The sequence below is a fragment of the Muntiacus reevesi genome, chromosome 5 (assembly GCF_963930625.1).
Source record: "Muntiacus reevesi chromosome 5, mMunRee1.1, whole genome shotgun sequence".
In the NCBI taxonomy this organism is placed as follows: Eukaryota; Metazoa; Chordata; class Mammalia; order Artiodactyla; family Cervidae; genus Muntiacus; species Muntiacus reevesi.
In genome coordinates this window covers 51,145,652-51,162,379 of record NC_089253.1, presented here as the reverse complement: position 1 = coordinate 51,162,379, position 16,728 = coordinate 51,145,652, and the positions used below count along the sequence as shown (strand labels likewise).

At 42.2% G+C, this 16,728-nt stretch overlaps 1 protein-coding gene across 2 annotated transcripts; it reads left to right on the top strand.

The window, feature by feature from the left end:
- The first annotated feature begins 5,704 nt into the window (after positions 1-5,704).
- PPP1R15B (protein phosphatase 1 regulatory subunit 15B) lies at positions 5,705-13,848 on the top strand. Of its 2 annotated transcripts, none has more exons than XM_065938212.1 (2): positions 5,705-6,956; positions 11,044-13,848. In XM_065938212.1, exons 1-2 carry the CDS (start codon positions 6,306-6,308, stop codon positions 11,263-11,265), a joined length of 873 nt encoding a protein of 290 aa, XP_065794284.1. In that variant the 5' UTR covers positions 5,705-6,305; the 3' UTR covers positions 11,266-13,848. The 2 variants fall into 2 exon arrangements, with proteins under 2 accessions (XP_065794284.1, XP_065794283.1); XM_065938211.1 differs by having other exon boundaries at positions 5,711-8,216.
- Positions 13,849-16,728: the final 2,880 nt, after the last annotated feature.

Sequence of the window (16,728 nt, the reverse complement as noted above, 5' to 3'; positions counted from 1 at the left end):
GACAAGGTGGAAACGGGGGGAGGGGCTGGGCAGGCAGAATGGGCGTCACAGGGAGATATTTGAATTGAGTCTTAAAGTCCATCAGAGCTCTGGATTTCATTCCCAATGTGATGGAGATGCCATTACAAGGTTTTGAGAAAAGGATTAGAGCACTGTACGTAGTCAAAGATCATTCTGGTTGCTGTTTGAAGGAGGAATGGAAGCAGTAGTCTAGGAGGGGAGTGACATTAGGATGGGGATGGTGCAAAGTAGATCAATTCTGGATATATTTTGAAGGTAGAACTGGTAGGGGGCTTCCCTGGTGGCTCAGCAGTAAAGAATCTGTTGATGCAGGTTTGGGTTGGGAAGATCCCCTGGAGAAGGGCTTGGCAACCCACTCCAGTATTCTTGTGTGGAGAATCCCATGGACAGAGGCGCCTGGCGGGTTACAGTCCATAGGGTCATGAAGACTCAGACATGACTGAAGCGACTTAGCACCTAAGATTAGGGGCTTGGCAACTGGGTGAAAAGGACTGTAGGGGTATTATGGGATGGGGAAGATGCGATTGGCGGATCTCAAGAGTTTTATTTTGATCATGGTAAGTCTGAGGTGTCCACACATCCAAGTGGAGAAGTAGGATGATGGAATCCGAAGCCCAAGGGAAGAGTTGGTCTGGAGTTTAGAAGTGGAAGTTGGCACTTAGTGCTGTGGAACTGGATGTGATCACCTAGATTCAGTTCAGTCGCTCAGTCGTCTCCAACTCTTTGCGACCCCATGAACCGCAGCACGCCAGGCCTCCCTGTCCATCTCCAACTCCCGGAGTTCACTCAAACTCATGTCCATCGAGTCAGTGATGCCATCCAGCCATCTCATCCTCTCTCGTCCCCTTCTCCTCCTGCCCCCAATCCCTCCCAGGATCGGGGTCTTTTCCAATGAGTCAACTCTTCGCATGAGGTGGCCAAAGTACTGGAGTTTCAGCTTCAGCATCAGTCCTTCCAATGAACACCCAGGACTGATTTCCTTTTGGATGGACTTGCAGGATCTCCTTGCAGTCCAAGGGACTCTCAAGAGTCTGATTAGAGAGGCTTAAAAACAAACAAACCAATAGGTGACTGAGCTCTGATGCAGCCAACACTTAGAGGAAGAGAAAGAGTCCCTGGAATTGTAGGGACACCAAAGTAATGATGTCATGGGAGTCTGAAGAAAAGGGCTACTGTAACAAAGGACACAGACTGGGTGGCTTAAACAGCAGAAACTAATCTCAGTTCTGAAGGGCGGAAGTCCAAGATCAAGGTATAGGGCTGGTTCTTTCTGAGAGTTGAGAAAGGTAATCTGTTCTACACCTTTTCCTAGCATCTGGTAGTTTGCTGGTAATCTTTTGCATTCCTTGGCTTGTAGATGCCTCACCCTGGTCTCTGCTTTCATTTTCACATGGGGTTCTCCCTGTGTGTGTGCATGTGTGTATGCAGATTTCCCCATTATATAAGAACATAGTCATGCTGGATTTGGGCACACCCTCATGACCTCATCTTAATGTACAGGACGATATTTCTAAATAAGGTCACATTCGTAGGTCCTGGGGGATTAAGACTTCAACATCTTTTAGGGGTGCACACATCAACCCACAAGTTAGAGAACTGGATTTGGCAAAGTGTTCTTGATAAAATCTGGTTTGTTTTTTGCAGCACTGACTCTGTTATATCCAGTGTACTTCTCCTGTTGTGATGCAAGGGCTGACTAGTTGAGACGTGTATGGGCTTAGTTGCCCCATGGCATATGGGATCTTAATTCCCCACCCAGGAATGGAACCTCTGTCCCCTGCATTGGAAAGAAGATTCTTAACCGCTGGATCACCAGGAATGTCCCAGTAAGAACTGTTTTAATGAGTGTTGGGGATGAAACCCACATTGGAGTAGCTTGAATACAGAATAAGTGCAGAGAAAGTGGAGGCTGTGAGAGTAGACAACTCTTGAGAAATTTTTGCTGCAGTGGTGTGGAAACTTGGAGATGCAAGTATCTAGGGAGAAGTTATTTGTTGTTTCAGATAGGTGATATTAACACATGTTAATGTGAGTGTTCAACTAGTTTAAGAAAAGAAAATTACGTGTTATAGGAAAGAGGAGATAAAGGAGGCCAGATTCCTCAGGAGGACATGAAGACATAGGATCCAAGAGGCTTCTTTGCTAATAATGGGATCAAAAGCAGAGTATGTGGGTCCAGATGCAGGAAGATTGGTGGATTTGGTGGTGAAAAAATGAAGTTGTTTATGTTGTTTTATCTGTCTTCTCAGTGAAGTATAAGGTGTGTCCATAAGCTGAGAAGGTGTATGGGAATGCTGGAAATTTGAATAAACATTGTGAAACAGTCTCAGTGTAGCAGATGCAAAGCTGCTAAGGAACTATCTAAGGGGACTTCTCTGGCGGCACAGTAGTTAAGATTCTGCACCACTGCAGGGGGGATGGGTTCAATCCCTGGTTGGGAAACTAGAATTCTGCATGCCTTGGCCAAAAAAATAAAAACGAACTATGTAAGAGTGCCTAGCATGGATGAAATTTGTCATCACAAATAGAAAGTTTGAGTGCTTTTCTCAAGCTTGGCAAGACTGTAAGCTCAGAATAAGTGGATAGTTGGGTTTCCCTAGAGTTGAAATTTTGCCAGAGAAGAATACTGGAGTAGGAGAAGAGCATGAGAATGAAGGGTCTTTGCATGGTGGTAGTTTTCATACTGGATCATGAGATTCTTAATTGGGTGAGGAAGGAATGAAGGAGGGTGATGAATCACAAAATGTGGTAACTGCAATGGTTTGGAGGTTTGGCGAGGGCAGTGGTAGCAGCTGAATAGGGGTTTCAAGGCAGTGAGCTGGAAAGATAGGAGGTGATTTCCAGAGTGTGAGATACTTGAAAAATAATTTTGGAGGTGGTACTGACTGAAAAATGAAGGGAAAAGCTACACTCTTTACCTTAGACCCTGAAAAATCTTTTAAAATAAATATAACTGAGGTTTAAATTATCTTCGGCCAAACTGCCAGTCAGCTTGCTTGTCACTTCTTGTCTTCACCAGCAGGCACACAGCCCTGACAAGACAGTGCTATCTCTGCAGACAGAGCTGCCTTCCCTCCGCTGCCTGCTTGATAGCGGGCTTCAGGAGGTGGCTCACACTTTATTTTCCTGCCAAGACTGACAAGGCAAAGTCACATATTCTTAAAGTTTTCCAGTACTTTATGATCCCATTGTTTCCCCTTAGAGCAAATTCCAAGGTAAGGAGAGTAGAAATTATATATCCAATGATTAGATGGGGAAGGAAGGCCCATTCAAGATGTTTTAAGGAATATTTGGGGGAGGCAAGTGGTATTAGTGACAAAGCTGAGTGGAATGTAAGAGACTTGGCCATAAGGAAGATGCTATTATTTTAAAGTATTATTACTCTTCCATTCATTCAACAAACATTTATTGGTCACCGATTATGTGCCAGTCAACATCCTAGGTCAGTGGTTCCTAAACGTTTTGGTCTCGGGATCCCTTCCTTAAGAATTGGCAAGGACAATTCTTAAGAATTGTTGAGGACCCCAAAGAATTTTGTTTATGTAAATTATATCTATAATTATTGTTTATAATTATTGTTTTAGAACTCAAACCAGAAGATTTTCTAAAATATTTATTAATTTAAAAATATAAACCCATTACATGTTAACATAAATAACAGCAAAAAACTGTTTTCTTGAAAAAATGTCTAGTGAGAAGAGTGGCATCATTCTACATTTTTTCCCAAATGTCTTTCATATCTGGCTTACTAGAAGGCATCTGGGATCTCACATCTGCTTTTGCATTCAGTCTGTTGCCAGATCACATATCATGTACCCTCTAGAAGATACATGTGTACTATATATTCATGAGAAAAGGAAAGTTTAAAAGAAAAATAACAGCTTAGTATTATTGTGAAAATAATTTTGGCCTTGAGGACCCTCTGGAAGGGTCTTAAAATGGGATCCTCAGGGGTGCCCAAATCATACCTTGGGAACTACTGTGCGAGGTATTGGTATACAGCCCTCAACAAGCAGAGACCAGCAGGAGAGAATGTTTACAGGGCTATATACAAAGCAGTGTGTTACATGCTCTAATGGAGTACAGCGGTATAGTTCTGACTGCAAAGGTCAGCAGAGACTTCAAGAAGGTGTTGACATTGGAGCTGAACCTTGAAGCATGGAGGTGAGGGCCTTCTTGACTAAGAAACTGAATAGTGGCAGGAAACAAGTCCAGCGTTCCTAGAGTAAAAGCGGCATGAAGGGAAGTTACTGAAAAGAAGACTAGAAAAATATAGGAAAAAGACAGACTGTACAGAGCCTTTATTTTGCAGATGATGGGGAAAAAAATCTTTAGTGGATACCTAGCAAATATTAACTGATGTCTGTGCCTCTAATCTATATAGGAAAGGCAGGATATTAGAAATTTAGTTCACTCACCAATCCACTGAGCTTTGAGTATTTAATTTGCATACCTAGATCTCTTGTCATTAAACTTACTCCCATTATTAATATATTTTTTCTGAATTGTAAGTGAGCTATTGCTAGAGATACGGATAATAAGATAAAAAGGGATAAACCATAGAAATCGCGGACCTCTTAGTTTCCTAGAAAGAACTGGCCATTCTTCGAACAGTCTCAACAAAGCAAGAGGAGCAGCTGGCTTCCTCTGGGTTCCTGAAAGATCTTACTGCTGTCTCCAGGGCTCAAACCTGCTACACTCCCTCTGAACAAATACTTGACTTAAGAGGTGTTGATTTAAAAGTTTTATTAGAAATAAAGAAATGGACTAAGATCAAACTCACAAGAATCAAATGTAGCAACTAAGATTATAAAGTGAAGTTGCTCAGTCGTGTCCGACTCTGTGCGAACCCATGGACTGTAGCCTGCCATGCTCCTCTGTCCATGGGATTTCCCAGGCAAGAATACTGGGGTGGGTTCGCATTTCCTTCTCCAGGAGATCTTCCTGACCCAGGGATCGAAACCGTGTCTCCCGCATTGCAGTCAGACTCTTTACCCTCTGATACACACAATTTTTTTCAAAGGATAATTCTCTGTGCTTCCTTCTTTGGGTGTTGTATCCCATGGTTCTAGGGGCTCAGGATACAAATACGACTTGAATATGACTTGAAGGGGAAGCAAAGACGAGAGTAAACAGTTCTAGGGGCTCCGTTTCTTTCCTCCTCTGTTTGCCTCATTTGAAGAAACTAACAGGGACACCACTTGAGAAACAGTTCACATTTTTTTATTAAAGACTTATGTGGGTTAGATGCTGAAAGACCTCAAAGCTGGATCCAAGGTAAAGCTAAACCGTTATTTAGAAATCCTAAAACCGAGAGGGCAGGAATGCATAATGATTCATTTTTCACTTAAGACTTATTAATCACTCCACATTATTAGTGTTTTTAACACCAGATATATATTTACACATTTCCCAACTTTTACTGGACTTAAATCTTAGGGTGATGATCTACTTAGCAGTGAATAACACTGGAACCACAGTGTTGTATAAATACATGCAAGTCTAAGGCATACGTGTACACTTGGACTCTTGGGTATGTACCACGCCATTAACAGTTCCAGGGCCCCCTCCACCAGTCTATGCCGCTCCCTTGGGCCCAGAGGGCCGAGGTGGGGGGCGGGGGGGGCGGGGGATTGCGGGCCGCTGCGGAGGGGCGGTTTCCTAAGCGACCGCTGAGCTGCAAGTGCGCACGCGCGAAGCCTGGATCCGGCTGATGCAACCTCCCGCGCGCAACCGGCCGAGAGTAAGGAAGCCGACAGGGACCTAGGCGCGGCCAATCGGCGGCCGCAGGAAAGAGCGCGGAAGGGCCCGCCCCCGGCCCGGCGAGTGACGTCAGGCGGCACGGGACTGGTGGCGTATCCGGCCGCCATCCTTCGTCTCGTCAGCCTGCCTGGAACGGTCCTGCCGCGGCGCTGGCCCTGCGGCCATTTTGAGCTTCGCTTGCACCGCTTGCCCTCCCAGACTAGCCCTTCCGGGGTCGCGCTGCTGAGGGGATTCTCCACGGTCCGTGCCTCCGAGGAAGCCGCTGCCGCCGCCGCGGAAGGGCTCCTATTTATGGTGGAGCGGCGGGGGCCCGACTAGGACCCCTTCTCGCCGCCAGAATGGATGTCGCCTTGGCCGCCGCGTCCTGTGTCCGCTGTTCCGGACTGTGGCCCGCTGCCCGCGGCCGGAGCCTCTCACCTTGTTGGCTCTTCTGCTGGCCCGGGGATCGGCCTGGGGCACCCACCCCGCCGCTGGGGAAGGCTGAGACTGTGTAGGGCCTCGAGCTCCGCGTCCCTGCCTCCATGAGAGACTGCAGACAACAGGAGATGGAGCCGGCGGCGGACGGCTCGCGGGAACCGGACCCCCGCTTCCGGCTGCCCTCCTTCTTCCCTCGGCTCTCGCGACCAGGCACATCGAGGTTCCCCGCACCGCTAGCCCCGGAACCCGACCCCAGGCTGGCTCCCAGCCCTCCGCCCGAGGCCCGGAGTAGCTCCTGGATGCAGCTGCTTTCCCAGCTCCTCGCGCCGCTCCCGGGCGTGCTTCAGAAGCTGCTGGTCTGGAGCCAGCTTTTCGGTGGGATGATCCCCACCAGATGGCTAGACTTTGCTGGAGGCTACGGCCTCCTGAGAGCCCTGAGGGCCCGAGAGGAGCCCGCCGCCCCCTCGGCGCCCAAAGCTCTGAGCTCGCTGCGGCTCGACCCCTCGGCCGACTCAGCCGCCGGTCCCCTTGACTGGCTAGAGGGGGGTCTCCACTGGCAGTGCTCGCCCCCAGATCTGGAGTTAGAACTTAAAGCCAAGGGAGGAGCTTCGGACCCTGCAGCGCATGCTTTTCTTCTGGAGCAGCCGCTGTGGGGAGTGGAGCTGGTGCCCCGGAGCGTCCAAGCGAGTCTGTTTTCCGACCCGGAGCTTGGCCCTTCACCCTGTGGACCGCTTAACGTTCAGCGCTTAAGCAATGTCAGTGTCGTCTCCTATTTACTGAACCCTTCCTACCTGGACTGCCTGCCCCGGGTTGAGCTGAGCTATCAGAGCAGTGTTGGAAGCTGCGAACTGGTCGATTTCCAGGCGCTGAGCCCAGAGAGCGGCTACCTGGATGAGGCCCCTTCTTATCCCCAACCGCTCAACGCAGAGATGGCTCCCGCCTCGTGGCAGGGATGTCCGCCTCTCTCTAGAGAAGGCCTGCCCGAAATCCACCATCTCCGCATGAAGCGGTTGGAATTCCTTCAGCAGGCCAGCAAGGGTCAGGCTTTACCCACCCCTGACCAAGATCATGGCTACCACAGCCTAGAGGAGGAGCACAGTCTGCTCCGGATGGAGCCGAAGCACTTCGGAGAAAGTTCGACTCAGTGTGTTCCTGCTGCTGGAGCTGTTCCCGGAACCGCCCAGGAACCCACTGAGGAGAAAACAGAATTGTTGATTAGAGAAGTTCCTTTTGGATTGGAAAGACAGGGCCTCTCGGGAGGCATTCCATCTTGTGAGACTGGACAGGAGCTTGGAGAGGACCAAATAAGTGTAGTTGACGCTTCAGACATAGACGATGACCTTCCCATTTCTACCAGACCAGCCTGTAGTAACAAGTTGATAGATTACATTTTGGGGGGTGCAGCCAGTGACCTGGAAACAAGTTCTGATTCGGAAGATGAGGATTGGGGCGAAGACGTTGAGGATGACGGTTTTGATAGTGATAGCTCATTCTCAGAATCAGACCTTGAACAAGACTCAGAAGGGCTCCACCTTTGGAACTCTTTCTATAGTGTGGATCCTTATAATCCCCAAAACTTCACAGCAACAATTCAGACTGCTGCCAAAATTCTTCCCGGAAACCCTTCTGATTCAGAGAAGGATTTGTCTGACAAGTCTGACCTAGGGAATTCTCCCCAGACTAGAAGCCTTCCGGAGTCTCCAGATTATAATTCTGGAGATGATGATGACTGGGAATCTAGTGCAGATGAAGCAGAGAGTCTCAAACTGTGGAATTCTTTTTGTAATTCTGACGACCCCTACAACCTTCTAAATTTTAAGGCTCCTTTTCAAACAGCAGGGAAAAATTGGAAAAGCTGTCTTGACTCAGAGAGGCCATCTGAGCCCATTTCTGAGTGTCACACCTTACTTTCCTGTAAGGGGCAGCTGTTAGGGCGCCAAGAAAGTAAATGTCCAGACTTGGTACAGGATGTGTTTCTTTCTGGAGAAAGACACACACATATCCGGAGAAAAAAGGTTTGTTTAACATGCCTGATGATTCGTACTTTCTGTTCTGATGTGGAAAAGCATGAGTTTCCTGGAGCCATAATTGTGCATATTTTTAAGGAAAGATTCCAAGCTCTTATACTTGGGTTGAGAAATGACCACTTCTTTTCCCTCATGTAGAGTGTTGTTCCTGTCTGAATTGAAGGTGCCAGTGTATAGATGTTAGCTCGAGGGTGCTGTTTTCTTTTGGGTTGGCAGCTCTGGGCTGTTTTCCTTCAAGTTTCAGCTTTTCACTTTTTTTAAGGAACAGAAAAATTAAATTTTGTGTATACATGATTTAATTCTAGAGATTGAGAAGGTCCTACTGTAGCAGTAGAGTTTTGTGGTATTAAATGTGGTATGTCATTTGCAGACAGTTACTGCTCTAGTTTCAGGATAACTGTTTTCATTCCTGTCTGTTAGAACCCAAAAGGATGATGGTACCAAGTAGCAAGTCATATTTGTCTGGTTGTTTGCCATGAAAGAAAATATTTTCAGTATTAAAAACATCTGGACATTTGGAATTTTGATTGACAAAAATAATACTGAAAATAGTATTACCCTTTCTTAAGATAGCAGTTCAAGTTACCATTGGCCCACTATAGGTTAATCATTCGTAACTATGATGGTACTTACTTGGTTTTCTTGAGTAGTTGTTTCCTATTCCCAGGCTAGTCTTAAAACTTCATGGAGCATTTATTTTACTCTTTCAACACATTATAAAGGTAACCTTATTTAGGGAATCGTTTGAATTGCCTTTTTTTTTTTAAATTCAGCTAAGGTTATTATTAATTGAAGAGAAATCCCTGCAAACAGACAGGTTATCTTTTATTGTGGAGCAAAAGTTTCTTTAGTTACCTTTACTTTTATTTGGAAAGAGAAAGGCATGGGTGAATTATTGACCTCAAATTCTGCATCAGAGTTTCAAGTGGAAAGAACTGTAATCCATTGGCTCCAAATGACCAGCTTAATACTTTGAAATTCTCCCTAGGGTAGAAAATGTCCCTAAATGGTGGTATTCTTACGTCTTAGCTGTAGAAGCAAAATAAGGCATATTAAAAATTAGATTTTAGTTCACACTTTTGTTAATGCTGTCGTAAACATTTTCCTCTATGTTTTTAAAGGGTCCCTGACAAAACGGCCTGTTTAGTGAATAGATAAGAAACAAAGTGAGGCGATAGAATGAGCACTTGGCATCTGGAGACCTGTGTTCTCTACTCCTGAGTGGTTAGGGCCAACAGATTTAGGAAGATAGCCAAAGCTGGGAAGTAACTTGACCTTTCATGGCTTTGACTGACTGACTTATAGTAATAATAGTAATAATGGCTATTTTATGAATTATTGCACAGTTTAAATGAGGTGAGTAGATAAAACTCATAGTTGCTTTTCCTTTAAATGATAACTCTTGTTTAGGGATCTCAGCCCAGCCTCATGTCTCTTTTTAGCTTGCTCACTGACTGAAAAATGAGATGAGTCAAGTAGATGTTACTATTACTATGCACTAGAAGCAACATTTATAAAAGATTATGTCTGGAATATGGTAAAGTTATTTACAACCTTTGACTACATCCCATTCTTTAGATATATGGGAATAATGGATAGTGCCTAATTCTTAGAATGAGGCTTTCAGATCTGGGAATGCTTTATTAAGGGGCAAACATGGTGCAGATTGTGGAGCCGGGCTCAGAGTTGGAATCCTGATTGCACCCGTGGAAGCTGTGTGATTTGAATGAGTCAGTTTACCTTGGTTTCCTTATCTATACAATGAAGATGATAATACATACCTTATAGGGTATATATCATTAAGTGAGATGAAAATTGTTAAGTACTTTGAAAAGAACCGGGCATATGGTAACCACTGTATAAATGTTATTTATCTTGGTGATACAATGAATGAGTAATGCTAGAATGCAATATTTAGTAAGGTGTTACATATCTACTAATTGTCCTCGGGGGTATTCCTTGGCCTGATGTAAAGGGAATGAAAGTAGCAGGCCACAGTGGAATTAGCTGATGTAAGTATTGAATGTACTTTAAAACAAGTTTTGACATTTGATGTTTGATATCTTAAAAAGAAATTTCTGCTGCTAAGTCACTTCAGTCATGTCTGACTCTGTGCGACCCCATAGACGGCAGCCCACCAGGCTCCCCCGTCCCTTGGATTCTCCAGGCAGGAATACTGGAGTGGATTGCCATGTCCTTCTCCAATGCATGAAAGTGAAAAGTGAAAGTGAAGTAGCTCAGTCGGGTCCAACTCTCAGCGACCCCATGGACTGCAGCCCACCAGGCTCCTCCGCCCATGGGATTCTCCAGGCAAGAGTACTGAAGTGGGGTGCCATTGCCTTCTCCATATTAGAAATTGAGTAGAGATTAAAAGGAACTGTCACTCTTGCATGTGATCATGTATACTGCAGTAGTCACAGTTGCATGTATATATGGTGATAGCATAATGAAGAATACAGAGGGTTTTTATCTTAACTACAACATCTCTTATAGTAGCATAACCTTAAAGATATGTTTTGTTGCAGTTTGATTACTAAGTAACTTTTTCTTCTGTGTTCTGATTATAAAAGTAATTAATATTAAAAAAATATAAGAATACTACTCCATGTTTATGATTCAAGAATTGAAAAATACTGAAAAGTGACTTTTTTGAAAAAGGAAGAAGTGAACTTTTGTGCTGTAATAAAAGCATTCAGGAATATATTTCTGAAATACTTTAGAAACATTTGTCATTTTGGAAGAGTGTACAAGTTTGTTTGTTTCTTTCTTTACTTCTCTTATATTTGAGATTAAAATTACTCTTTTATCTTTATAGGTAACCTTCCTTGAAGAAGTTACTGAGTATTATATAAGTGGTGATGAGGATCGAAAAGGACCATGGGAAGAATTTGCACGGGATGGATGCAGGTTCCAGAAACGAATTCAAGAAACAGAAGAAGCTATTGGATACTGCTTGACATTTGAGCACAGAGAAAAGATGTTTAATAGACTTCAGCAAACATGTTTCAAAGGACTTAATGTTTTTGAGCAACATTAAGATGATTTGACAGCCTCTGGCCCTAGCATACACCACCTCTTACTTGAGAGGTTACTTTTAAAAACAAATATTGGCAGCTGTCCTTCAACTTTTTCTTAGAGGATGTGCAGCTTGGATCCAGTGACCTAGTTTAATATTGTTTTGCACCATAGCCCACTCAAAAATGTCCAGGTTTGAAGCCAAGCCCTGAAAATGAAGGATGAGATGGTGTGATTTCTAATCCTCCCTTGTTTGTTTAGTTGGATCTGTTCTAGAATTTTGTTTGCTTGCTGAAGTGAAAAGGGGACCTTTTAAGGTGTAATTTTGCATTTTGGAAACTTATTTTCTTGGGAAACTATTTATAGGGTTCAAAGCCCATTTCCCATTCTAATTTAAATTATATGCACCTGTCTAAAAACTCTGGGCTCTCCCCACCCTCCCAACATTCTGAAATTATGGGGCTGTTATGTTTTCTATATATTTTTTTTATTTCAGTAATTTGACCCTTCTACTTCAATGTTAAGAAAAATAATTTTGTATATATGACCAACTTAAAGTACATTATCGTGTGTCATTTTTTTTTTTTTTTCCTAAAAATGACTGAAAATGTGTGGTTGGTTTTTATTTCTAGGTTAAGCTCTATCTAGGAAATGTTTCCAAGGACTGCCACAAAACCTGTATGTGTAGCACTTTCTGCTACTTTGGGGAAGCTGCATATTTCTGCCAAGTTTTAACATCCAATATATTTAAGTTCTTTGTAAACTCTTTTTTGGAGAGGGTTCTGTGTATGTTATTGTAATTCCCACTTGAGTAGTTCTTTGTGTCTTCAACAGGTGGAAATTGTTGTTAAAAGACTCCAGAAAGTAATAATTGTGTCATAGTTGCTTTTAAATTTAAAAGCTTAGAATTTTCTTATGAAGAATAGGAGACATATCAGAGCATTGGTTTTGTTGTATATGCTCTCAAAAGAAAACCAGTGTTATTAATAACATGCCTCAGCACCGTCACTTTTGTAACTTGTCAGGGTGACACTGTAAACTTGGAAATGGGCAGTTCTGAATTTTCCAGTTTGAAATGTAAAATATAGACTTCAGTCAACATCCAAGTTTATTGTGTCCTTTTTTAATAGAGAAGTAATGGCAAGGCCTGTAGTTTCAGGAAAGATCTATAGATTTAACAGACTGAAAGTTTTAATATCTTTATCCCGAAGCTTACTTTTGAATTGAAGTTTCTGCAGTGACTGACTGTGTTTGGTTTAGTTAGCACTACATGATGTGCATATGTTAGGTTGAGGGAATATTAACCCACAAGTTACTGGTCTGTTTTTACGTCACATGCCTCCCATTACAAGTAATAGAAAGCACGAGCAGAATAGATGACGTCTTAATTTTGAAGTTGTTTCAGAACGAGGACAAGTTTTTCGTCAGAAGTGCTTGCAGGATTACTACCTCAGTTTATAATCTACCTGGTCATTGTTTTATTTCTGTTTGGTTTGCTCTGAGAGGACAGCAGCATAAAAGTTGGTCAGATTTTTGCAGAGCTCTTTTTCAGTGTGTTTGTGCCCCTCTATGTTAGGTAATCATGGGGAATGCATTTATAGAGTCTGGTGGAACACCATGGAAATGCTGTTTCAAGCATCAGCTGTGTCAGTTGGAAAGAAGGTATTACTTGCCTTGAAAAGAAAACTGAAAATGTATAGGCATTCTTTTAAAACCAGACTGAAGTATACTATTTTATTTCAGAGACTTAGGTTGTGTTTTGGGGTTTTAAATCTTGCACGTCTGCATATATGAAAATAATGGGAAATCTTTGCATTTACTAGGCTTCCTTGGTAGCTCAGATGGTAAAGAATCCACCTGCAATGCAGGAGACCTGGGTTTGATCCTGGGTCAGGAAGATCCCCTGGAGAATGGAATGGTAACCCAATCCAATATTCTTGCCTGGAGAAGTCCATGGACAGATGACCTTGGCAGGCTACAGTCAGTCCATGGAGTCTCAAAGAGTTGGACACGACTGAGCTATTACCACTTTACATTTACTGGATTTTAGAGAATTGTTCTCTTGAGATTCCAACCTCACTACTAAATATGTAAAAGCTTGGTGAAGAATTCTTGCATTTACTGCCCTCCTTTAAAAGAAGTGAACAGTGATGAGAAGGACAAAAGGGACCGTTTTAAAGTTGGAAAAGGGGAAAACAATTCTTACCAGTTTTGTCCAGATCCTAATTACTAGAACAAAGTTAAAACTTCAGTCTTAAAATCCTTGGAAGTTTTAGTTGAACATTTTACACACTTAAGGTCTTGCAGTGGTGCTTTATGTATCAATGTAGCATATGAAAGGCTTCGTGCAGACAAGTAACATTTCCTTTAAGTGCTGAAATGTGATAACACCATCTCCTCATCTTTAACTTGAAATCAAAACTATCAGATTTTATTTTTTTATAATTTAGGGGAGGTGAAGTTAGGGGACTAGAAGACTTCTATGTTGGCTTCTTCAGATCCAATGATTTAAATGTAACCAGTTTTTGTTGGGACTTTATAAAATTATATTGTATATATAACTGTTAACCTGTAAATTATAATAAATATATTTGCAATTATTAAATGTTACTTGATATTTTGGTTCAACTTTATATTGTCTTTTACATTGTTTCTGGAATTACTGAGCAATAGTTTCAGAATTAAGTCAGGTGTTTTTGTAGAAGCATTATAAACTTAAAAGGTGCTGCACAGATTAATGTGGTTAAAAAGGTTATTGTGACATGGTAATTGCTCTTCAGCTAACTGAAGAGGAGGAAATGGTTAAGGGGGTAAATATTGCAAACTACATTTCGGTATTAAGAGAAGTTGGTTCTTAGAGTACGAAATGCCCTTCTTAGAGACTGGGGATTTGATTTCTAAAGCTCGCCCCAGCTATGTACTAATGCTGCAAAGAAAATAGTAAAACAGTATTCACAGAAGCAGTAAATTAATATGCTGGGATTAGCATAGTGTTTCTCCTAAGTAGCAGGGAAGTCTGCTGCTTTATTTTGTGCATTATGATTAATGATAACTGATATTGTCAGTCATGATGTTCTCCCATTTACAATATTGAATAAATGTGATGGTAACATCTGAAAAAACAAACTTCTTATCCTGAAGAAAAGACATTTGGACTATAGCAGGCCTATTAATGGAATTAATTCTTAATTATACCATTCTTAATTTAGGCATTTGAATCTTGCTAGCTAATGAAAAATTATTAAAGGTGTATTCTTAACTGGAAGGAAAGAAAGTAACAGTTGCAGATAAATCTGTTTAGTACAAATTGAATTGACAGCCTACTTTTATTACCATTTTAGGGTTAATTGAAGCATTTTTGCCTGTCTCTCCCCCAGGAAGATGTATGAAAATAGTCATGTTCACATCACGCCAGGTTTGTCATGACTGTCCTGGCATCCCTATGGAGGTGGCGATGTCTGTTGTTCAATAGGAAGTGTAAAGCGGTATTTAGTCGCTGACCTCAGGATCTCTGAGTTACACCCAAAGCTGGACGTTCGTTGTCTCATCTGGAGACTTCCTGTGGACCCTGGTTTATGGACCTTTTAAAAATGAATTTTTTTTTCTCATTTATAAAACTATCTAACACAGAGATGTACAAAGACATCCTGGTCATTCTAAAAGTGTATGTTGCCCACCATTTTTCTGGAGCTAAGAGACCTAATTTCTTTATGTGTGTGAAGAGGTTTTGATACTCTTAACTGATCATGACACAAATATTGGCTATTTGGAATGTTCCTATATTGGAAATTAGGATTTTTATGGACTTGGTTGAATGCTTTGGTCAATATAAAATACCAGTCTTTTTCTCCTTGGATTTGCTCCATTGAGACTAAGTTTTTTACTGGTCAAAGTGGTTCAGTGGGTAAACAATCCACCTGCAATGCAGGACACCCAGGAGATGCAGGTTTGATCTCTGGATCGGGAAGATGTCCTGGAGGGGGAAACAGCAACCCACCCCAGTGTTCTTGCCTGGGACATGCCACAGACAGAGGAGCCTGGCAGGTCGGGTCACAAAGAGTTGGACACGACTCAGCATGTGGCCCATGATTTTAAAATACAAAGGCAGTATGATACCAAGCTCTGCAACCCTAGTGTAGTAAGTAGGATGAATAGATCTAACCCTGCTCACTTTGAGGGTTCACAGACGACCTATACTGCATTCAGTTAATACATATTAGTGACAGGTTTGAGATCAAGGAAGTTAAAGAGACATTATTTTATACGTGGAATAGAGAACACATGGTGGAGTTTGGGGTTATGTTATTACTGTGTAACAATTTGAGTCACATCAGTGTTTTCCCATTGACAGACTCAAGCTCATTAGGGAAAGATAGGGGAAATCAGACTTATGGAAATTAGGTTGCTTGACCCAGAAAGAGGATACCCTAGAGATCTAATGGAAACAGATCTAGAAAGCTGAACTATTAAGAGAAAACACTTCGGAACGATTTTTCAGGTTTTGTTCTTTTATTCCATTACCCCTCCCTTTGTCTCCATACTATCCTTTTCTTCTAGTTTCCTTCTGCCTTTGCTGAACGTTTTATTTTTACTTCTGTTTTATAGATCTTACCTAGAAGAGGAATGAGGGCCTTCACAGCAAAAGAACAGCACAATTGTCAGAGGTGTGTTCATTAGCAATACTATCCATCAAGCTGACACTGCAAATTACCCCACCAAAATGTTAGGTTAATATATACACTGGATTAACTTTTAGAAATATCCCCAAAATGTTCAAGGTCAAAGAAAGAGGTGGTAGTAAAACTGGATTATACTGCTTTGAGGCAAGCCTGTTTTTCCTAATGGGGTTCATGCATTGACTTTGAAGGCAGAAACCAGAGAGGAGTCCCAAAAGAGTTTTTTATTTTATTTTTTATTTATTTATTTTTTTCATTTGTATTATTTTTTAATTTTTTTTAATTTTTTTTTAAAATTTTTTTATTTTTCAGTGGGTTTTGTCATACATTGATATGAATCAGCCATAGAGTTACACGAATTCCCCATCCCGGTCTCCCATCCCACCTCCCTCTCCACCCGATTCCTCTGGATCTTCCCAGCCCAACAGGCCCGAGTACTTGACTCATGCCTCCCACCTGGGCTGGTGGTCTGTTTCACCACAGATAATATACATGCTGTTCTTTCGAAACATCCCACCCTCCCCTCCTCCCACAGAGTTCAAAAGTCTGTTCTGTACTTCTGCGTCTCTTCTTCTGCCCTGCATATAGGGCCATCGCTACCATCTTTCTAAATTCCGTATATATATATTTTTTTTTCCAAAAGAGTTTTTTAAAAAGTTGATCTGGATATATGTTGTGGAACGGTTGTTTTTATTTTTATTTATTTATTTTGGAACGGTTGTTTTTAAAAACAAATTTCATCATGAGAAGATTTGTTTCCTCTTTGGATCTCACATATCATCTCCAAGAGACCTCTGACAACCCTATCC

What these genes read in the sequence shown, in the direction of transcription:
- PPP1R15B (XM_065938211.1), top strand. Translation starts at nt 6,306, where the DNA reads ATGAGAGACTGCAGACAACAGGAGATGGAGCCGGCGGCGGACGGCTCG. An exon ending in CACATATCCGGAGAAAAAAG is followed by an intron (nt 8,217 to 11,043) that starts GTTTGTTTAACA and finishes TTATCTTTATAG; the next exon opens with GTAACCTTCCTTGAAGAAGT.